The 24667-nt window shown below is 37.2% G+C and overlaps 2 protein-coding genes across 2 annotated transcripts; both read right to left on the bottom strand.

Moving 5' to 3' along the window:
* Nucleotides 1–192: 192 nt before the first annotated feature.
* On the bottom strand, nt 193–12556 carry LOC103721099 (uncharacterized). The gene is made up of 3 exons (XM_008811151.6): nt 12289–12556; nt 10762–10884; nt 193–661 (listed from the first exon to the last, which is right to left on the bottom strand). Exons 1-3 carry the CDS (start codon nt 12425–12427, stop codon nt 444–446), a joined length of 480 nt encoding a protein of 159 aa, XP_008809373.1. The 5' UTR covers nt 12428–12556; the 3' UTR covers nt 193–443.
* A 3415-nt stretch (nt 12557–15971) lies between these two features.
* On the bottom strand, nt 15972–23581 carry LOC103721092 (uncharacterized). The gene is made up of 7 exons (XM_008811145.5): nt 22807–23581; nt 21239–21546; nt 20132–20854; nt 19098–19226; nt 18507–18710; nt 16794–16994; nt 15972–16156 (listed from the first exon to the last, which is right to left on the bottom strand). The coding sequence occupies exons 1-7, from the start codon at nt 23072–23074 to the stop codon at nt 16034–16036; spliced, it is 1956 nt and encodes a 651-aa protein (XP_008809367.2). The 5' UTR covers nt 23075–23581; the 3' UTR covers nt 15972–16033.
* Between the last annotated feature and the right edge of the window lie 1086 nt (nt 23582–24667).

Genomic DNA, 24667 nt, shown 5'->3' with positions numbered 1-24667 from the left:
ACCATTAGTCCATGCATGAATGTATCAATATTTGCCAGGACCTATCCAAATATTTATACACCCATGCATAGGCCAAGGGGTAAATAATAATAATATATAGATACATGCATACACGTGTGTGTTCAAAGGTTCACAATATCATTTTGATAGAAATATAAAGTACAAGATACATCAGCACCATTAAAATAAATATGAAACACGTAAGTAGCCGGAATTTGGGAATGGTTGTTGCAACCAACATTGTTTTAAATTAAAAAAAATCAGACAGCCACAAAAGAGTGCTCAGAAATGGTAACAGCAAGATGATGTAAATGCATGGTATCTCAATCTGCCAACTCATGATTGGAAAAGTAACTCGAGCTGCATATCATTTCAATCTCCTGAACCTCAAAGCCAAATTGTTTGACCTCTGGGCATTTTACAAAATAAACATAAAAAGTCACTCATTTCTTTGGATGAACCTGAGCAATAATCTTACTGAGAACATAGCAATCAGGTGGAGTGATGTTTGTATAGTAGTTCTGTATCGTATCTGTGATTTCAAACCCAAACTTCTTATAGAAGCCAATGGCATCATCGTTGTTTGTCTGCACATGCAAGTAGATCTCTGATATGTTCTGCTTGGCAGAAAGATCTAATACATGAGTTAACAACTTTGTACCTGCAAAAGACAAGCGAAGTTTCAAGTTGGCCAAGATTCTTAATTCATCCCATAAATGTTGGCCCCGATAAACTGATTTAGAAGTATAGACTATTCTACAAACTAGTTAAAATTGGCACTAACAATAGACTAAGAGAGGTCTACAAAGCTGAAAAGCTTATACAATTTAAAGATACGAAAAATTATGTCATCTTTACGGAATCATACATCAAGAATAAACAGCAGGTGATGTTATGACTTATAAGCTATTAAGTCTTCACCCTAGAATAGAACTTGGATAGACCAGGATTAACATAAGATTAATAAAAACATTTTAGGTCTGTCATATAGTCATGGACTAAATAACGGAATACACATCTCCATTCTTAAGTATGTTTGGCTAAGCTTCTAGCTATGCACATTGAAAATCAGGATCAATAATGCTCAACACATAATGCGTAGCATATTATCAAGGTCATCATCATTGTTTGAGAAAAAAAAAAAGATCGAATGTTGCAAGAAGAGGGGCAAATATAAGCAGAGGCGGCAATTGAGTCGGGTCAGATTGCATCTAGTTTAGGTCAGATGTGGGTCAGGTCAAATATCTTCGACCTAAAATATGACCCGACCCAACCCACATAATATGTTTAATAAACAGGTCGAATCCAGTTAAATGGGTTAATGGGTCATAAATAGGTTAAACAAGTCTTAAACAGTTTAAAAGAATTTTAAACGGGTAGGGTCATGAACCAACTAACTATTAAATGTCAACATAAGAACAAGTCAGAACTCTAAACCTAAACCTGACTGATTATGATCTGGACCTGTTAATGTGAAACTTGAATCCAATAGAGCTGGGTTAGTTGCAGGTCCGGCCATAAATTGCTACCCTATACATAAATCATTAGATTTAGAACGTAGAATGTTAAATTCAGTAGCAGCACTCCAAAAACCTGCTGAGTATTAAGGCCAGCAAGTCAATGAAACAAAAAGCTAAATGACCTTAGATTTTTCTTTTCTTTTTTCTCAAAAAAACTGGAATGGTCTCTACTCAAATATATTTATCTTGCTTAATACATTTGCAAGAGCCGAGCATTTACAAAACAGATGATGGGGTCAGAGATTGTATCAAATCATTGAGCAGCCACCCAAACCGGAACTAGCATAAATATAGAGTTTGGGCAGAGATGAAACAATCAATGAAAATGGTTCCTAAAGAAAACTATGCGACACACCTGATATGTCGTCTTAGAATTTTTTTTCTCTGAGAACAAAATCTACAACTTTACCTGTCCAAAATCAAGAAAAATCCATTTGAACAGTTGGAAAATCAATCTAAAATAATGTGATAATAAGAGACGGTTCCCTAAAAAAATTACTGCCTTTATATAATGCATGGTTTTTAGTGCATATGGTGAGTGCACAATCACCTCTGAGCTCACTCAATCTGGTTGATGGGCGGGTGGTCAGAAGGAAGCAGAAGCGGTGGTAACCAAGCAGCAGTATACAGGGACAGTGACAACTTGGTGGATCCAACAAGGGAGCTAAAATTCTGGGGAGGTGCCTATGCAACAGCACCAGAGTCATGGCAATAGAAATCTTGGTTCCAAACTTATCATGGGGGTGAAACTAATGAATTTTTGGCTTATCTTCTAAGCCAGCAGTACTAGGGCTGCATTTGGTTTGAGAATTAAAAAGAATCCAGATCAATTGGGTTAAATGGATCGAGTTGGAGGAGAAGCGTCAAAGTCTCCACCTTTCTGTATGAGTAAATTATTCTGAGGTTAAGTGAGGTAAATAAATATATATAAAAATTATTACAATAAATATACATAATTATAATAATTACTATAAATAAATATATATTTATATATTTATATATTTATATATATTTATATCATAGCATTTTGTGACTTATTGGTAAATCTACTTTAATTCTTTATCAACAAATAATATGAGACCATTGACATGGTTAAAGCTAAGCTATTTGAAGTCCGGGCAAAAATTGTACTTTTTCTACTGCTAGGTAAGTACCAAAATGGTTTAAAAATAAATAGTAGGTAATTTATCTGATATAGAATATTTTTTGATATATTTTGTACCTTTTGTTAACTCCATGTTTGATGTTTGTAAAACATTTTTTTCATGATTGGTGATGCATTTTGCATTTCATAATGAACTAGTGATGTCCATTGTAATCTATTGGTGTGCTTAAGAGTGCTGCTAATTGTGCAAGCAGCCCACGTATGGGGAAGCAGGGAGCTTCAGTTGATCCAAGCTTGCTCATCAGAAATTGCAGTGATGATGAGAATGCTGATGTTGAGAGTGCAGACCCTCATGAGGAAGAAGACCTGTCCAAAGAAAATTATGTGAAGAACCAGATGAAGAACCCTGTGAAGAAGAGCCTACTGAAGAACCAAGTGAGGAACAAAATGAGGAACCTAGTGAAGAAGATCCAACAGAAGGATCCGAGCCTCAGTCATCTCCTGACAGTGACAACGATGAAGAACACCATTCGAACTCTGCTCTGTCAAGTTCAGAGAAGAAGAGAAGATCAACAGATGCATTGGAAAAGCATGCACGGAAAAAGGCAGAAGCAGGATCAGAACTTTCAGCCAGAGTTATATGCTGGGTCTTTAGGCATTGATCTCAGGACAAACCCAGTAACTTGAACATTTAATGTGGACCATTTTCTTCTGCGCTTTTGAAAAGTGATTGATCTAGGAGGATCCCCAGATTCGACGTAGACTACTTTGGCCACTTCGAGTAGGGATGGACAGGATTCAGAAACGAGATCAGTCACATCGAAAAGCCGAATAATAAGCCAAGTTTTTGAAGGCCATAACTTGGTCATACGATGTCAATTGAGATGATCTTTTTTGTTTATCAAGTAGTTTTCCAAGATCTACGACATGATGCCCTACCCTTTAGAGGGCGGCGCTCCTAAAAATAATCAAGCGAAATTCCATCATTTGGGGTATGAAATGGACCGGTCAAACCGAAAATTTTTCTTTCGAGTAAAACTTTGATCAGGCAAATCTCTCCATCTGAAAAAAAAATCAGATGGAGCGACAGAAGGCAAAGTTGATGTATAAGTCGAGATCTACCTCCTATAGAAGCTTAGTTTTTTTTTTAATTATTTCTATTAGTCATATTTATTTTTAAACAGCTCGTTTTATTAGAATTAGAAAGAGAAATCTAACCCGAATTGTGTAAGGGCAAACCTCACCATTATAAATAGAGCCTGCGTACTTCGTTTTTTATCATCAATGAAATAAAAAAGGAGACTTAAGCCATACTTTCACAATTCTTTCACCTTCTAATTTTCTTTTGAGAGATTTGAGTTGAGCGAGTTGAAGAAAATCTTCCTTCTCTTCGATCAGATCAAGTTAGTACTATAGCGTCGATTCTCTGTGGGGTCCTTAATTCATGATCCAAACACGTGAGCAATACAAACAATCAGGAGAGAAGCTATCCGTGCTTCAAGTACATAGAAGGACAAAGACGAGTATGGCTGCTAGATTTTCTATATTGATGATTAGACGAAGGGACGTTTCTACAAGTAGAGAAGATTGCCCAATTTACCGAGATCATCTCTAGATTGGCGATACTTTCAGCACAAGCATCAGCAACTCCTGTTGCGAAGCTGTCTCCTATGTCTGGAGATGAAGATCCACCATCCAACGAGGAGGATGAGCAACATATAGGTACACAATCTCTCTCTTCAACCCTGTAAGTTGAAACTCGAATCAAGATCCTTGTATACGACAGGATTGTTGATGTAGAGAAGCTAAATAACTGGTTACATTAATTAAAGACCTACTTTACTATCTACGGATACTCCAGTGTTCAAAAGGTAGCTTTTCCTCATCTCAAACTTTCTAGTTATACTCTTACTTGGCGGAATTCCTATATGAGGAACGACGTTTCTAGTTTGACATGGAGCAAATTCAAGAGCCTAATCAAGAAGCAGTTCTACCCAATCAACCATGAGGAGAATCGGTGGATGTATGATCAGTTTGTCCAGGACTACATCACTAAGTTCCACAAGCAAGCAGTCTCACTCAAAATCTCCATTGACGATCATGCAGTTTTCATAAAGTACGTTGAAGGTCAATATGAGAGCATCCATAAGAAAATGAAGCTCTTCAAAGTTGAAGGCATCAGTGAAGCCAGCATGAAGGCTATGGAGATTGAGGAGAAGAATCGACCTAGGGAAGACAAGAAGGGCGACCAGTTCAGACAAAATGGTGGAAAATCAAGTCAGAAGGGGGAGCAGGACAAGAAGTAAACCAATACGGCTTGGAAAAAATCACTATGATCACTGTAACCTCCATGGACACTAGAAAAAAGCGTTGGAAACTTCATCTCGAGCTACAATCGAAGAGAGATGCAGAAGGATGATAATTCCAAGAAGAAAGAAAAGGTGGTTCTCAATGCTGTAGAAGTTTGAGAAGCTGCTTGAGCAAGTAGACTCCAAATTTAGCTTTGACGGCAAGGGAACCCAAGACAACAACTGAGGCAAATCTAAGGTGCAAGAGGAACTCTTCCATTTAAAGATCCAGGTAAAGCAGAGCATCATCGAGGCTATTGTAGATACTGAAAGCCAGAAATACCTCATATTTGAAAACCTAGTTTAGAAGCTAGGCTTGCAGACCAAGCCTCATCTACATCCTTACCCTCTTGGTTGGATTCAAATGAACGTCGAGTTGAAGATCACCAAGCAGTGTACCTTCAAGTTCGCCATAACTGAGAGGTATATTGACGAGGTAACTTGTGAAGTATTCCTTTGGATATTTGCCAGGTTATACTTGGGAGCCTATACCTTTAGAATCAAGATGCAATCTTCTACAGACAACAGAGAAAGTATTATCTCATAAAGGATGTAAAAGAGTTTATGATCAATGCCTCAAGAATACAAGGTAACATTGACCTTGCAACTACTGCTCAAGCGAAGCAACTTGTTAATGTCTACAACAAGTTTATGATTATGGTACAACCCGATACTACTTATAAGAGGCCAAGCTCTCGCCCTTTGGTTGCACTGACTGATCTTCGAGATCGAGATCGAGGAGTCGTAGTCATCGTCGACAAAGAAGGACAGCAAGGAGCGCCCCTACCACGAAGTCCATATGCAAAAGCAGAGCAAATGATTTGCTGAGACCCGAGAGCAAAGAAAAACTAGAGCAAAAACCATCTCCGAGCAAAGCCAGATAGTTCAACCGCAAGACAGAAAAGCAGATATTTCCTCACCTTCGGTACTGATTTAGCGGGAGCTACATCTCCTAAACACCCTGATCTAAGAGGATCCCTAAACTCGATGTGGACTACGTTGACCACTAGGAGTAGGGCTGGACAGAGTTCAGGAGCAAGTTTCACCACATCGAAAAGCCGAGTCGCAGGCTAAACTTTCGGAAGCCATAACTTGATCATACAGCGTCTTATTAAGATGATCTTTTTTTAAAAAAAAAAAAATCGATAGTTTTTGAGATCTATGACGTGATGCCCCACTCTTTAGAGGATGGCACCTATAGCGATCGAGCCCAAATTTCATTTTTTGAGACCTAAAAAGGGCTGGTCAAACTGAAAATTTACTTTTCAGACAAGACTTTGATCAAGTGTATCTCTCTGAGAAGAATCAAGTGAAGCGATAGAAGACAGAGTTGATGTAGATGTTGAGATCTATCTCTTATACAATTTTTATTTTTTTACTTATTTTTATTAGTCATATTTATTTTTGGAGAGCTAATTCTATCAAACTTAGAAAGAAAAATTCGACTCGAATTGTGAAAGGGTGGACTTCACCATAATAAATAGAGATTGTGTAGCTCATTTTTTTTTATCATCACTGAAAGAAAAGAAGACTTGAGGCCTACTTTCGTAATTCTTTCTTCTTCTAATTTTCTTTTGAGAGATGTGAATTGAGCAGTTTGAAGAAATTTTTCTTCTCCCCGACCAGATCAGTGATTTATCTAGGTGTTCACATATGCCTTTGGCTGAATAAAGAGGAATAAATGATTTAACAATCTTCCAAATTATCCCCTAACTAAATGTAGTCTAAATGAATATACATATATGGAAGTCGTTATAATATACATCTGATGTAAACAAAAGATTTTATGTACGTCCACCAGTTCAATGTTGGTGATTCAAAAACAAAAAGGCAACTGTTGGATGTGATTTAGAAGGCTAAAATACCTTGTCCATAAAATCATATGTTTTGGAAAACACCTAACTTGCGCATCAACTCAAGCCACATGTTTGGTTGTAATTGAATGGTAGGCTAGAAGTTTAGAAAAACACATGATTGTTTATAAGTAAATATTTTTAGGCCTTAAAAATCATATCCAGCAGTTTAGATTTCCATTTTTCAATCATCAATGTTGAATTTGTGGGTGTAAAATCCTTTCTACTCCCTATGTGTACTTCACACGTGTATATATTATGAAAACAGTAACGTTATGAGCACCATCCAGATACACATCAAATGACAATTGGTGGCATGGAAAGGCTAACCAGTGATGAAAGCTAATGACTAGCAATATCAACAGCCAAAAGTTGCACCAAACTAGTCAGAGTAACGAAGCTATCAGGACACATTCAGAAGGCTTTCCATTGGCTACCATCAAGCTCTACAAGCATTTGAGCGTAGCAGCTATCAGTGAACCAAGAAACCAAGGCAAGGAAAAAAATCATAGGCACATACTTCCAGCAGAATTAAGACAGTCATGAGAAAAAGAGGAAAAAAAAATAAATGCAAAAGTAACATACCAGTAAAGTAGCCTGATATTAATCAAGTTACCTTATCAACATTTACTTGTGAAAGGCACATGGAATTTTCTAGTCACATGCTACAGCTGAAGAAATTTTATATTTACAGACCAAAAAACTTTCAGAATTCATCTATAAAATCTCATATATCCATGCAAAATGCAAGATAGCAGGTGGCAGTTTTAAGAAAAATGCTGTAGATAGCAAAACAGCTACAAACAAGAGGCTTTACAGATGAAAAGTCAGAGATAGTGCGATTAGCACCTCGTTATGAACAATCAGGCTGCGAGTGCAGTCTAAACTCGATTACCCAAATTATGTGAACCAGATTATCAACAAAATTTATGAAAAAATCCATATCAGCAGGAAAGTGTGACTAATTGCATCTGCCACAGTTTCAGCTTTATATCAGATGATTGGCTGACCATATTGCACCAAAAGTTTAGCCTGGAATGCTCACATTCACTCAACTTTTAACATTACTATATTGCAGAAGATATATCTAACAACCCTACTGTTCAGTACTGCAGTTCGGATATCGATATTGATAAGGTTAGTGCTAATATCAAAAAAAAAAAAAAGGCCAGTGCTAGGTATGGTGGACACAAAGTGCAATCAATATAGTAGAAACAGAGTAATGCTATCAAAAGCATGTGTAGTATCACAAGTTGGTGTCATATAAGTCCATCTTTTTATGACAAGCACACAAAAAATGGCAAACTCTAAATATATGCAGCAACTTTTGTATGTCATCTGATGGTATCATTGAATGTGTTTTCTTTTTGATTGAGAGGAACACTGCAACTGAGGAATTAAACTTACAGAGAATTTCTTCCTATGATGATAATAGGGAAAATAATAATCATAATATCTAACATGTTCTATCAATTGATCAAATTCAATAGGAAATAAATTATTTAGACTGACTTATCTAAAATCTTCATACAGGATTTTCCAATAAATTTTCGATTATTGCAATTATATCAAGAGAATTTATAAAGAAAACTTAATAGCTTTTTAAGCAGAGTGAAAATACATCCAAAAATGATGGAGCACAATGATACATGTATGACATGACAGTTCACACTAAGTCAGTTTTACTGTTTCAATTCTTTACCACCACCAACAACAGCAACAACTATCCCACCTAGAAAAAATTATAAAAGGAAAGAGAAAAAAAGAGAGAAAAAATAAATCCAATTATGCATAATATAACTTCCTCCATTATATTATTGATGCTTATGAAGTTCCTAGTTTGGATCATTCAGATATATCTATACCTGAATAACTAGACCTATACCCATGCCAGCAAGCCCTTGGAGTTCAACTCCATTTTGTTAATTGTATTATATAGACTTGTCTTTGATAGAACCTCACAATCAGAGACCTTTCTTCTCTTTCCCTCGCAGGCATATATTGACATATAAAGTCTTGTACTGCATCTTTCTTCGAGTCATCATCAGCAATGGGTCTACCTCTTTGCTTTCTCTTATCATTTTTTCATGGTTCAATTTCTCGAACAAGACCAAAGTTGGTACCAAAAGAGGACTCTTTCCTAGTAATATGGAAGCAGGCAATTTGCACTACTTGCACATAGCATTTATAGAAGCTGATGCCTGTGGGCTTGTCATGGTGTGCTATCTTGTAGTTCATGTGCCGTGTCAATGATTGCTTAATAAACTCCTTTAATTGCATAAGCCATAAAGAGCTCATGAAATGAAGAATTACACCGCAGCTCTGCAACTTTATCAAAGTCATACTACTTGCTTAAAAAGGCTTTATGTTAAAACGAAATCTGATAATAGAATGACAAGCTTGCAACAGATCATACTTTTACATTAAATAAACTTGTAAGCTTCAGGCCACGAGATGTGGTATCACAATTGAGTTACTTGTATAACAACAGACCATGCCAGGCTTTTAAAACTGCTTATTTAGAAAATTGTTGCACACTAACTTCACATGGTACTTGACACAATCAATGACAATCACTGTAGGTGAGGCTAAATTTTCAAGTTAACATGTTTGACCATTTTTTTTCTTTACTGATGATAACAATGTCTTCTCAGAATTTTCAGGCTAGGCCACAGCCAGTTTAAAAATGTACCTTGTATGTGCTTCTTCCTAATGACCTTTAAGGTAATAAAAAAGACAACATATACTCAAATCAAAGGCTAAGATGACAATGAGGTACAACTTGGCCCAAAAGAATGAACTAACTTGAAATATCCAACTAGATCTACGTGATCTCACAAGAAATCAGACCCAGCAAATAACATTACTTCCTAGAAGATATGATGGATGCCAAAGTAGAAAAAAAATATTGAAAAGAGGCCATGCATTATGGAAATTAAAAATTGCCAGCCAGAAGACATACAATTAAATGTTGGAATACAAAGGTAATCTATGTCCAGTTTACATGAAAGATTTTCATGAGGGCTACTAAATTGGGGGAAAAATTGTTCAGACTACACATTATCCAGGAATTTGGCTTGGTTGGATATTATAACATATCCCAAAATAATAAATTTCATTGCCTTCCTTGAGGAGAAAATCTATTCGGTTACAAGAACATAACTTGGTGATCATACCAGATCCCAATTTGAAGAGACAGGCCATGTAGTTATCATCCTTATGTACAATACTAATGCTACAATAAAAAACAGAATGCAGAAAAAAAACCAAGCAACTATTAATGAATTTAAGACTACAACCACAGAATCAAATCTCAAATTTTAAGACAGCCATAAGGGCTACAAAAAAGGATGAAGTTTTTGGTTCAGGGTACCAGTTAATCATAATGATATCATAAGGATAGTGTCAGTTACAGCCTCACAGCAACACAATTGATTGTTCACAGGAGGAACAAATATTTTTCATTACAAGAACATCACTTTTTACATTTTACTTTGGTAAGCATGACATAATCCAACTTGAGGCGCAAATTTTTTATTATACAAAAAGGATAATGGAGAGATCCAGTTCCATGGAACTGAAAAATCACTTCATATCACGATTTATTATGCTACGAAAAAAAAACTGTAACTTGAGATATTTGATGTTTAGTCTGGGCATGAGAAAGCTCAATTAATTAAACCATATGTCTATTAACTCAAGAAGCTGAAAAACAAGTCGTCATATGTTTAGGTTTTCAGAATGAAAGTTGTCTCTTTCAGCAATGAAAAGTTCCTTTTCCTTTGAAAAAAAATATTCTACCAAATATACATGCACATTATGTCCACATATGTTACTAGACAAAAATGATGACATGGAAAAATGCATTAAACAAAAGGTGCTCTGCAGCATTTTGCAGACAACAGATATAATACAAGAAGAATCCATCTGCTTACCAATTCCTAGGCCACGGTATGGCGCCAAAACTCCCAATGTCATAATGTAAACACGAATGGCCCCTCCTTCCTTTTTCTCAAGGCGACATGCAATTGAACCAACACATATGTCACTGTAATAAGCTACAGAAGAGTAGAACTATGTCAAAGAATAGGACATCTCTATGCATCAAAAAAAAAAAGAAAAGAATACGACATCTGTAAAATTTAAATAAAAAATATCAAGTTTTCAATGGCAACAATTGAAACTAAAATCCACGAAAATGCCATTGTAACTATACCATGATCCCAGCAGGACACTGCAACATTTGATTGTTAAGATGTCAGTTGAAAACAAAAATGACTTCCAACATTAAACTTCTCAAGTCAACACCATTTTAAAATAGTATTATACCAAACATAGACTTAACACATTATAAATTTTGTTGGAATTTTGCACCTCAAGAAGTAAGCCATATTAAAATATGTATTAGGCATACATAACAATATAGCCAGTGTTGAAAGAGAATTGTTCTTTGGTGGGCAAAGAAAAGACAATATATTTATCACTTAAAGTTAATCAGTACAAGTTATAATTCCATTCTAGAGCTTAATCACAAAAAAAAGTAAATGATTCTTATAATTACTTAACAAATGTATAAACTACAATTGTCAGCTGACAAAATCAGCAGACGACATTACAATCATATTGATTGCCTGTTGACTGCTCCTCATTTGAAAAAACAGAGCTTTTTAAAAATTTTAGCAAACAACTTGCCAACCGTCAAGTCCAGTTTCTAATAAATTCTAAAGGACAAACCATAACAGTAATTGCACATATAGTGATATGACTAAGTTAATTAAGAAAACCAAGGTGATTTGCAAAACACCTGCCAATACAGGGGAAGGAATTACAGCCATGAATTTATTGGACCAACCATAATGTTAATACAAGGAAAGACAAAGAATGTATACTAAGCAGAAACAAAGAGGGGAAAACATATTAGCTACTAGTACTACGCGAAAACCATCCAAAGGACCAGTTTATCCAAAACACTAACATAAGCAATCATCAAAAATAAAAAATAAAAACCCTAAAAATGTACATTCTCTAGCAGAAAGTATCGAAAGCTAATTCGTACAATTAAAACCCCAAGTCACACCAATGTACCGCAACATCTCGCTAGGTAAAAACGCTAGTAAAGATAGTTCGGGAAATCTCGATTCTAGTTCCTAGAAAACAACAAAGAATGTCATGAGATAAGCCAAACGCTAGAATTATATTTGGATGAAGCAAGAAAACAAAACAAACCCATCAGAAAACAATAATACAAGAAAACCTCGAATGTAGATCGAAAGAAGAGAGAAAACCAGACCCCGAAAAAGGATTAAGGTAAATCAAGAACAACCAACCCATGTACAAAGTTCACCCGTCAAGATCGATCGCACGTAGCAACCAATCAAACAAGAACAAGATAAGTATCCACATCTAATCTATTGACCGAGAGCTAAAGAGAAGAAGAAAGATCATGAGGAAGAGAAACGGACCGAGCTTGGTGAACTCGCCGGAGGAGAGGGCGTCGGCGTAGTATTTGTCGTTGTAGCGAACGGGGAAGAGAGCGGTGTTGAGCTTCTTGAGCTGCATCACGTTCTTGTCCCGAACCCCATCCAGCGATATCACCCCCATCTCTCGCCCGCTCCCTTCGCCCTCCTCCGCTTGCTCTCTCGCGCTCTCTCTCCTGTCTATCTATTTCCGTATCCCCACCTAGCAAAATATATGTATGAACCAAGAAGGGGGAGAAGAATAAACGGAACCCTTAAGTAATATGATCGACTTCTTGTTATGGAGCGGGCGAGCATTCGTCGATGCCCTCCCTTCTCGACTTCTTCCTCCAGGGATGACTCCCATCCCCACTTCCAATTTATATATTTTTATTTAACGTAAGTTGCTAAAATTCTTCTCCAAATCTTAAGTTTATCGCATTTGAGCTTAGTAATTTATAAAATCTAAATAGAGAAGAAAAAAAATGCACATATTTTTTTATACCCGTAGATGACTGTTTATATAATTTAAAATTATTGATTTATTTTTAAATTTTTTTATATAATAATTAGATTTGTTTTAAAGTTAATAATTTGACTAATATTTTATTAAGTCATGAATTAAAATGTTGAATAAGAATAAGCTTCAAGGGAATAAATGTATATTTTTTAAAAATATGAAATATAAATATTTATTATATCTCTAAATATAAAAATATTTTTGTAATTTATTTATTTATATTAGTTCAATATTAATTACAGATATGCAGCTTTAGGGATTCGTAGGACCCACGTTGGTTGGTGGTGGGTTCGGACCCATCCTATTCCTATTGGGGCTCAATTTGCTGAACGCACACCAGGCTTGGGCATACGCGCGTGAAAGAAAGATTACCGCCCAAGTGGGTTCCAATAAAAGATACTGGAAAGGAAAGGTGTGAGACCTCAGGGGGAAACCCCAGTTCGTGTGATTTTCCAATTAATTAAGAGAATAAAAGATGCGAGGAAATAGCATCTCAAGTCTTCGGGAGGCGACGGCTCTCTCTTTAATCAAAAGTCGGGACGGTGATGAATGGTCGAAGTGAGCCACTTCCTCTTCACATCCGGCAACTTCCGCGCGGTTCACGGCCTGTCGCTGACTCGCTTCTATCAGCCGGCCAGCAACATCAGAATGGAGCGGCCATCTATTCGAGGAATGCGATAGCAGCACGTATCTGAATACGAACCACCCTCGAGGAAGTAGGAAGTAGGCTTTCTGAGTCTGCAAGTTCGCGGGAGCGATGCTGAAGGATGCTACAGAAGAAACCAAAAAGAGGCATAGGAAGGAGCTTAAAAGCTACATTGAAACAATGGCACGGGCGTGCGTCGACTTTCGCGCGAAAGAAGGATTCTCGCCTTCCTTCGCTCGAATCCTTGGCGACATGTTCTCTTGCTTCTCTCAGCAAGAGAAGCTTTCTACTCCCGCATATTCCCCGTCGATGATCCATGGGCTGGACCCTGGCTCAGTACTTGCACCGAAAACCGCTCGGCCATTCTCATGTAAGAAGTCCACCGATGCAACATCCCCGGACATCGCCCTCGAAGGAACACTAAGGCCCTGTTTGGGGGAGCTGTTAGCAGTAGAGCTGTTAGAAGTAGAGCTGTTGGAAGTAGAGCTGTCTGAAGTAGAGCTGTTATAAAAAGCTGTTTGCTGTTTGGTAACTACATTCGTAAAGTGCTGTGGTACTTTGTTTTGTGTTTGGTAAACAAACTGAGAAAGTACTTTTGTATGACAAAATTACCATAAAGGACATTGCATAGTATTATACAACAGAACATAATAAAACATAATATAAATTAATACATAAATATACGATATAGTATAATATTATTGTAATATAAAATAATATTATGTTAATATAGCATAATAGTAATATAATTATTAGAGTAAATTAATATTTGGTAATTTAACATAATATTAAATTATTTAACATAACATATTAATGTATTATGATATAATGTAATATATATTATATTTATAGTATAATACAATAATAAAAGTATAAAATATTATAATTTTTAGTATAAATTAATTTCTTATAATATAACATAATATTAAATTATTTAAAATAACATATTAATGTATTATAAAGTAATGTAATATAATACAATATTTATAGTATAATACAATAATAAAGGTATAAAAAATTATAATTATTATTATAAATTAATTTTCCATAATATAACATAATATTAAATTATTTAAAATAACATATTAATGTATTATAATGTAATGTAATATAATATAATATTTATAGTATAATACAATAATAAAGTTATAAAATATTATAATTATTAGTATAAATTAATTTTTCATAATATAACATAATATTAAATTATTTAACATAACATATTAATATATTATGATATAATATAATATGATATTATATTTATAGTATAATACAAAAATAAAGGTATAAAATATTATAATTATTAGTATAAATTAATTTTTCATATTATAACATAATATTAAATTATTTAACATAGCATATTAATGTATTATGATATAATATAATATGATATTATATTTATAGTATCACACAAAAATAAAGGTATAAAATATTATAATTATTAGTATAAAATAATTTCCCATAATAATTTTTCATAATTTTTCATAAAATAATTTTCCGCGGTCCAGGGGCTCTTCTTCGTGGTCCACGCTCGAAGAGGACCTCAGCGTGGGCCGCGAGGTTGATGATAAAAAAAAAACAATAGATTGATTTTGGAAGGTATGGAAAAGGATTAAAATTTTTTTCTTCTAAAATGTGGTTGAAGAGATGCATACAAAAATTGAAAAGAAAAATACATTTTCTTACGAAAGGGAGTCTGACGGCTAGAGTTCTTGGCTCCAGCAGATTTTTAGGTTTATAAAGGGATAAACTATGTAATTATGTTATTTTAATATGGGCATTTTTGTCAAAAATACAGCTTTCCAAAAAAGCTGAAACAACTTCCTCCCAAAAGCTCCAAATTAGAGCTTCCTCCCAAAAGCTGTTTTCAGCTTTCCGCAAAAGCTGAAACAGCTTTTTGAAAAATTTACCAAACACAGTTTTTCATCTAAAAGTACTTTTGGAGGGCCAGAAAGTGCTTTCTGACCCTCCAAAAGCTCCCCCAAACAGGGCCTAAGTCTAGGGAGGCACAATTAAACACGCCGGATTCCGGGTTGGTGGTTGTACGGTGCACGGCGGTAGCATAGCAGATACGTGAGCTAGAGTGCGGTTTAAACCCACCGGAAGCAGCAAAAAGAAACAGAGATGTGGGCTAAGACAACTTATTGGGCTCCAATGTGCGGTGACCCACGTCAGTTACTCGCAGTCAGGTCGTAGATTACATAAACTATAGAACGAGTCCTCTGAAACAAATAAAATAACAGTTCAACCCACTTCGTCGTGGGTCGACCAAGTTTCCTATTAATTTGACCTTTTTTATAGTTTGATGCACGCGAAAGGGAACCATAAACATTTTTTGCTTCGGAGTATTAACCCCACAAAAACTGTCGAGAAATCATGATTACGATTCCAGAAAAAATTAAATATAAGCAGATAACGACAAAAAAAAAATATATGGGAGCTCTAGTAACCCTGAGTATTGGGTCTGGCTCCAACAACTATACGCAACCCGAAACCGCCCCCCTCCTCAACAAAATAAAGAAGGCATAAATAGGTTAGACCTCTAGTCCTTCCCACGAGAAGAAAATAAACAAGAAATAAATGTGCTACTCTTGCAAGGTGCCTGCCGATGGCAACAATCTAGTAGTAAAAGGTATGAGAGCCGCTAGTAGTGCCTTTGGGCACTCTTCATGCGGCAGATGCCCACACCCTGATATTGCAACGAGCCTCTGCAAAACGATCATGGCAAGAATTAATAAAATCATTTTGAAAAAAAAAAAAAAGCTACATTAAACAGTTCCCCTTAGCCCCCAACCATCTTCTGTAGTAGAATCACTTGCTATTACACGGAGATATGAACGTATAGAAGGCAATACTATTCTTAGTAGCAGTGTAATGCCTGAAGGTGAGCTAGGTATTTAAGTGCTGCTTGTAAGGGCTTAAATCCAAAACAGTAGGCAAGATAACAGGAATGGGCATGCAAATAAGGGGAAATCAAAGAGACGAGATTTTACACATCTTTCAAAGTGGAACAGGGAATTGTTCAGGATCAGAAACAGGTGCATAATCAAGCAGTCACTACCTGTATAGGTCAAGTTGCACTCACAAACATATACTTGCTACTAACAAATTAAGATATGCAAGCACAACACTACATATTTTTTAACGGAACGATAGGTCAAACTTCCATCATTAACGACATTACATTGATAACTACTCGCTTCAAATGACACATAAACAGGAGATGCGCAGCAGTTTCAGCATAACCAACAGGAGATGAGAACATAATATAGCAGTTTCAACATCATATAGTAGATGAGGACATAATGCTGTTCTCCAAAAGTATATAACAGTGGAAAAGCTTACCGAATTTGCAAGCTGTGAAGCCATGGCTTGAGCTGATTTAAGAGAAACGAGTGCATCCTCAGCACCTGCTACCACCAAAACAGGAAGGTCTTCTACTGATTTCAGCAGTGTTGCTGCATTTTGTGGGGAGAGAACTGTTGCAAATGACAGACGTCCCATCTCATGCAGTGCTTCATCCCAACCTTCCACATATAATGGGGCCTGTAAAGGGATATCAGTTTTAAGCTAAAGCATGGCGAGCCTCATTTTTATGCAGAAACAGGAACTACAACTTTAGTAACTAGGATTCTTTTGCGCACCCCTCAATAATTTCTTAACATTGTATCTATCCGACAAAAAGCAGACTGTGTGTACAAATGACCTCCCAAAAACCAGAAATTTGCATTTTCACCCTTCCACTTATATTACACTTCTTTTCATAGTTATAAATTATCGTATTTGCTTTACCAAAAAAATTATAGTATTTACATTTCAGAAAAGATTTTGGCAGTTAGATTCCAATTTGCTCTATTTAAGGTATAGCATAACTTTGTGGACTCTAGAGCACAAAGGTTATCACTTATCAGTTGATCACTCCCCTATCTTTAACTTTAGATTGGCGCAAAAACAAAAACACATGAATTTAGTTATGAAATGACCATTCTAACTCTCCGCTCAGAAATGAAGTTACACTACTGTATGCTAAAGATCACTCAGTATTTTCAAGCAATCACAAAACTTAATCAAGTTCTTTAGAAATTTATCTGATTCTCCACTAAGCTTTTGAGTTGGAACAGGAGATTATGTTACTAAAATATCAGCTTCTTTACTTATTTGACTAATTCTGAATGTCAAAAATTATCATACGATCTAGACAGTCCTAAAACATTAAACTTCAAATGCTCTGACACATGTTGGAGGATGTGCTAGTAACTAACATTTTTGTAAACAGACAACGTTGTGTTCTAGCAAATATTAACATGCTACACACAAGTTGGTACTCTTCATTATGGGAGACTCAGAATAGACAGGCTCCCAGATAAAAATTTGCTGAGCAGAATAGACATATTACTTAAAGAAACCACATGTCATGAGGATGCAACACTCACGCATGTACACAGAAGTGGACATGATAAAAAGATACTCAGAATATAATATTGCCAATTAATGTTTCATAACATCAAAGAGCGGTCAATTTCAAGAATTTAGATATATCAGGAGCGGCCTCTAGTCGCTAGATACACGATACAATGAATATGGAAATTTTGACAAAAAGCATTGCTTTAGTAGTACATGCATGTACACACGCAATTACTGCTTCACCATATTCGACATTTAAAATGAAATATTACATGCTCAACAGGAATAATATGCAATGCAACAAATTCTCCACTCCAATTTAAGGTGATTAGGGAATTCATGAAATTTTTTGTTGCCAGAGCATTGTACTAGAACCTAACACTCTTGCAACATGAGACACATCACTGTTAAAAACAAATAAGTAAAATCGCCGATTTTTTTTTTCCTTCAATTATTCCCATTCCCCAAGGATAATGTAAAGTTTGAGGGAGGAAAAAAGAAAATTTATCCTCCAAGGAATTTATGAAAAAAAAAGGGTCAAGCATTTAATCAATATATTCTTGATAAGAAGAAGCAAATAATACGCTTTTAGTTCGGGACACATTATTCTTGTGGAAGTAAAAGTGCAACAAAAAGAGTAGGTAGTAGTCATACCTTGTAGAGGCTCAAAACTTCTGTTGTTAGCTTGGTAGCGTCATACCATGCATGGCGATTGATGACTTGAGTAATTTCAGCACGCAGCAAAGGACGGACCATGTGCTTCTTCCCCAATGAAGTATGCAAGAGAATTCGGGCAAATGCAGGAACAACTTCTCTTGTTAAGCTGACACTAACAAGTACCACACCCTTGACTTCAATCTAAGAGATGCAAGCATTAAGTTAAAAAACCTAGTGGACCCAAAAAAAAAAAAAATGAACCATCTCTAAGCATGGATTTGTAAGTAATCTGCATGGGAATGTTTTTCGTATGTTTAACCAAAAATAGCAAGAGCAATTTTTTTAAATTATCAAATGCAAAAGCTCAGCATGATTTAAACTATAAAGTGACATTACACAGACATCCAAGTACTAAAAAAGAAAAGGCTTTTCAAAATAAGGTAAATGACATGGCACCATATACACTTACAAATACCATTCACATGATTTCTACATGGAAATTTTCAATACAGATATAACAATATAGCAAAAAGGTTAGATCACAATAATATCAAGATATACCATCAAAGGCAAAATTCAGTCACTTACACTGGCAGATTTACCAGAGGCAAGGATTTTCTCTGCAGCCTTCAAAGCAAGAAGGCCTCCATCATCATGTCCAACCAAAACCACAGACAAAAAACCCATCTCCATGCAGAAAGAAATAAGGAGGTCAACCTGCACATGTTTAGAACAAAGCATAGGCTTCTTCAAGATCCGTAACATGATTAAAAACAAAGATAATCAGAATAACATGTCAAAAAACTATTGGAAAGAATGCCTTGAAGAGCAGTCAAATGATGCAAAACCTGCAGTAGTGCACATACAGCATATGGCCCTCAACCATCCTGGATTTCATTATATCTCATGCCATGGCACTTTCCACTAGGACTTGCCATTACTTTGCATGTGTAATTAAGAAAGATGTGCATTATAAACAAATGGAAACTTAAGAAGTATGAAAACAAGAATATAAGATAGCACATCAGGCAACTGATTGAGAAATTATGCAAAAACAAAGGCATAGTTACAGTATTAAAACACATGCAGAAAGTGTCTCAACAAAAGAGAACTGATAAAGTTTTCATCCTATACTCAAACTGAAAATACAAACAAGTTACAGAAGCAAAATTAACAAATACAAGTTTCCAGCATCAATTGATAACCTCTGACTTGTGAATCAACTAATCAAGTAAACCATTCTGAGGGCAGGAGGTGGAGACTTCTTCAAGAACTAATGAAAATTCATTGAAGCATCATGCAAATCAGAAAGGAACAGTGTAACAGTACCCAGAGAGAATTGGATGGCAAAACAGATTAACAGAAATTAATTTTCTCCTCCCAAAAAGGCATGAAATGAAAATATATGAAAAAGCTTTAATGACTTAAAAACAACAAAACAAGTAATCAACTTTTCTTGATGGAGCACTAAAGCTACTGGAAAAGAGCGCCCGCCATATGTGCTGAAGATTGTGTGTATGTGTGTGTATGTATGTGTACATACGTACATATACATACCCCTATGCAAAAGACTTGAAAGAACAGCAATATGTCGAATTGGACATGAATTGTAGAAGAATCACCTGGGATTCTAGCATGTATGGGTTCGGCGATTGCTTGCCTTCCCAATCTTTCCTGCTTGGGCGAGATGTTAATCCCCACCCAGGCCGATCAAAAGCCACAACCGTGCAGACAATCTGCTGAGCCAACACACCCATCACATGCCTCCATGAGAACGCCCCTCCCCCAAACCCATGTACCAGGACAACAGCAAGCTTCCCCCTATCCTCTAGGCAGGTTCCAAGAATAGCAGAGCTAGATGAATATTCATCACTTTTGCCATCATCAAGACTCAGAGAAGGAATTTCATCTGAATAGAACAAAGGTGGAGTTGCAGAATCTGCTAATAGTGGTGCATACAGAGACGAATTTTGGAATTGGTTACTGAAGCTTCTGTTAAGATGATAGTGGCTTTTAGGTGGAATTGTCAAAGGCCTATCGAGTTTAAGCCTTGCAGAGGAAAGGCTTAGTGGGTTTGCATCCGGACCAGGTTCATGGAAGAGCGAGGAGGCTAAAGAATGAGAGCATGGTGAGTCAGACAGACTGAGCTTATAATGAACTGTAAGCCCATGGCAGGCAATGAATAAGCTATCAATATCTGCAAGAAAGCTGATTGGAAGGTCACCCTCTTCATGCACTATTGCTTTTCTTTTCATTTCACTGTCACTCTTTGAACTTCTTCCACAGGGTGTGGGAGATCGAGGGATCTTATGGCATCCAGAAAAGACATTCTTGCATGTGAGCACCTGAAATGTAGAATGAGAGGAAATTAACTATATATGTAGGATATTAACAGCATTCCTGAGTTCTACAAGATAAACACTTCAGAAGTCAAAAAAAAATGCAGACAACAATTCTTCTCTGGAAAGTGATATTTTGATGACTTGGTGGCATTAAAAATAACAAATTTGAAGTGCCGCTATGTTTATATACCATATATTTGCAATTACAAATGAAATTTTGTGTATGTCCTGTGTAAAATAATAGCACAGCAGTCTATGAAAATAAGTTTGCAAAGGATAATAGTATATAAAATTTAATCCCAAGGTACTGATATAGGAGATATAGCACATAAAGGCATTTGAATTGAGAAAATAACAATTAGAAAAATGTAAATGAAATGAACATACTGCTTCTGGATCTAAACAGTGAAACAAGAGCTTCCTCCGCGCTCTGCAGCTTGTCCTGTAAGCAACTACAAAATGACCAAGCACAAATACCAATGAAGAAAGGAAAAGAACAGGCATCCCCCAAGATTTTCTTAAATGCAGTCTCTCTCTTCCCGATAAGCGTGAAGATTCTGGTTCTAATTCAGAGAGAGGAGTGAAAACACAAGCCTTAACTGACAGGATGAGCACTGAAGCTAAGGAACAGAGCGTTACTGTTCCAACATATGGACCATGAGAAAGCGCAGGACCATCGCACAAAGAATAAACACCTGCAAGCAGAAAATATGATTATGCATTGGACATAAATACTTTGAAAAACCAGATGAACTGTCAAGGTATTTGAGTATGAACTTAACTAGAACATTTCTCTCATTACGATCAATCATTAATATACAAGTAAACAGAGAAGAAGAGATGGTTCACAGGTCAAAAATAATTGTTTTCTTTTTTCTGTTCATGAATAACGTGTTTTAAAACATGTTTCCACTTCATATAATTTTACAGAAACTTGATGAATATCATAACAACCAAAATCATTGCAAATATTATAAAAAGAGAAGGCAATTCTTAATAAGACTCAATTCATCACCATTCGTGCAGCACAGATAAATTAATTTCACGAAAGCACTTCATGTATCCAAACTGAAAGTAACATGAAGATTGTTGGTTTAACTAAAAATATAGCTAATGATTCATTGAAAAGGGATTTTTTTCAGTTTATTAAAAAGACACAACATGTTCCTTATTGAAGGAATGGAACAAATGACAAAATAGAGAAAAAAAAAAAAAAAAGAGGAAAAGAAAGAAATGCGAGCGTCGTTGAGTAATACATTAAACAACGTCTATGTGAAAAAATGAAAAAGAAAAAGTCCTCCTAACTTTTCAAACCTACAGATAGGTTTTATTGGGAGTGAAAATTTCAGAACTTATTTAATACATGTTAAAAGAAATTAGGGTTTAGAATACTTGAGAAGATGCAAATTTTCATCTTAATCCTATCTACAGTTACATTCGATGAAAAAAAAATTGAAAGTGGTATTGCAGCAGTGTTTAGCCTTTTCAGGAAACATAAAGGAGAAAAAGATGACAATGAAGGGAAAAAAAAGTTTTACACAGCTTTAAGATGAACGAAGAAAAAACAAAGCTCATGAAGAGCAAAAGAACAAGAGGAAAAAAGACCAAAAAAAGGAAAGAAAGAAAACTTTTGGTCAAAGCTCAAAAATTATTAAAATTCTAATCGTTTACAACAAAAGGCAAAGATGATTACGCTCTCAATTTTGAAAACTAGAAGTCATCTTCTCTTCATGATAGCAAAACAACAACCTAAAAAAGTAAAATTAGGAAGTAATATCAAAAATTCCAAATTCGTCCTCGGCTACGCTACGGTTGCCGATATCGCGACATATCATCGAGGAATCAGCCAACAAAAATTGGACAGAAAAGAACGAAGAAGGAAGGGGGAAAATGGAAAGAAAACAGCGGAAAAGGAAATAAACCGATCCAAGGAAGAAGGAGGAGCAAAACTATACATGTGATCACAAGAGATCGGGCGATGGAAACAAGAGGTATATCCATCAGCGAGCTCTTGAAGCCGTATCTCTCCAGGTGGCCCCTCACGCCGTAGCACCTCGCGCATGCGAATCTCGACGCCAGCACCAGCGACACCGTCACGTCCCCGACGGCCACAAGCACCGGCGCCGACGAAACGAGCAGCGACGCCACCATTGTCAGCATGAAGAATGCCGTCCGGAGCCCCCTCCGGACCCTCTCCAGCTTCCCCTTCCCCCCGGCAGCCATGTCCGGAGCTCCCGCCGGAACGTCGCCAGAGACCAGACGCGCTCTCCGGGATCCAATCGATCACTCCGTCGTCGTCTTCTCCGTCGAGCTTGCGAGAATCAGCGGTGGCGTAGGAGAGTACGGCGCGAGAGGAGGGGACGAAGCTGCCGAAACCCTAACCGGCAATCAGAAAAGATCGGAGGTTCCGTATTTCCGCGGCGATCCGGCCATTTCCCGGCGGCCTCTACTCCGGTGGCGGATCGATGGGAAGCACCATGGTCTGGAGCTCCAGGAGACGGGAAGGAAGAAAGAATCCAACAGGAACAGGTGGACGGGAAAAGAATGGAGAAAAAAAAACCAAGTACAAAACCTACAGTTAGAGAGAGAGAGAGAGAGAGTGAGAGGAGAGGTTGTGATGGTATCTATTGCACTATAGTCCCCATTTATTCTATGATTCTGTAATAATTTGAAATCTTCGTGCTATCGTTAATGTCGTATGGTGTATTAAAATCGAATACTTAGTAGTTTAAAGGAATTTAATCAGCTCTTTGTTTTCATCTCACACGCGCCTGCCGCTCTCTCGAGAATGACGATAATGCCCTCGGTCCCTTGTCCTGGACCGGCCGCCCAGGAGTGAAAAAGATGACGAGAGCTCGACCGTTGGATCAAAATCCGAGTGGTTCTTCTTGTGAAAGTAAAAATTCCGCATATGCGGGGGCCTCGCCCTTTTCTGACTGACAAATTCGAAGCTGGAGCCATGGTGGGGCCCACTGCTTCGTGGTGACAGCGTGGAATGATCCGACGGTGGGGGCGTCAACGAGAAAGAAAAATAAAAGGGCAAAGCTGACAGTGTGAATGTGGTCCCCAGCTGTAGAGCTTGCTTGCGCATGCTCCCCGGTGCCAACTAAAATATGAAAATCCAAGCACGCATCTCAAATCCGAGGTCGGTGTTGTCATTGAGCAAGATGTTTAGGGGTATGATTGTAATTCTGGGCGCTGCTTCCGAGAATGTGACCGTTGGCGGGTGGGGCGGATCGTGGTCGGACCGGAAACCGAAGCTCGGGAAGCGAGAGCAGAAGGAGAACAACATCAACGAAATATGCTCCCCCCCATTGTCAAAACCATTCCGGGAATCTGGCCGTCTTGTAACTTTCTGGGGCTGTGATTTGCGGAGCGTATCAGCGCCTCCAAGGAAAGCATGAGACTAGGTGAGTGAGGTCACATCAGGCACGGTGGGGGCTAAGTTGACAGCATGGGACCCCGGATGAACGCCGTGGCCGGATGCACGTGGGAGGCGGCGAGGGGGGCGAGCGTGCTCAAAAGAGAGATGCCTTGCTGGCTTGGGGAAGGTAACGGTCAGATGGGGCAGAAGGCGCGAGTGTCGGCATATAACGTGGACGACACGTGTCGATGATTCGGCGAATCATCCACCTATCGTACCGAAGAGGAGGATGAGGGCTCACGGGCACGGCGTTAGGGCTATGAGTTGGGCGCCCGAGAGAGGGTCGCGATGAGAGAAATAAAAGCTGAGGGAGAACCAGATAATGTCCATCCGAACTTTTGAGCATCCAGATCTGAGAAAATACAGATACAAATTTGAGTATCTGGCCGACA

This window comes from Phoenix dactylifera, chromosome 9 (genome assembly GCF_051530095.1).
Source record: "Phoenix dactylifera cultivar Ajwa chromosome 9, Ajwa_hap1_PhDact_Kaust_v1.1, whole genome shotgun sequence".
NCBI lineage: Eukaryota > Viridiplantae > Streptophyta > Magnoliopsida > Arecales > Arecaceae > Phoenix > Phoenix dactylifera.
Note: the sequence above shows the minus strand (reverse complement) of the source record. Positions and strands in the feature narration are given on the sequence as shown.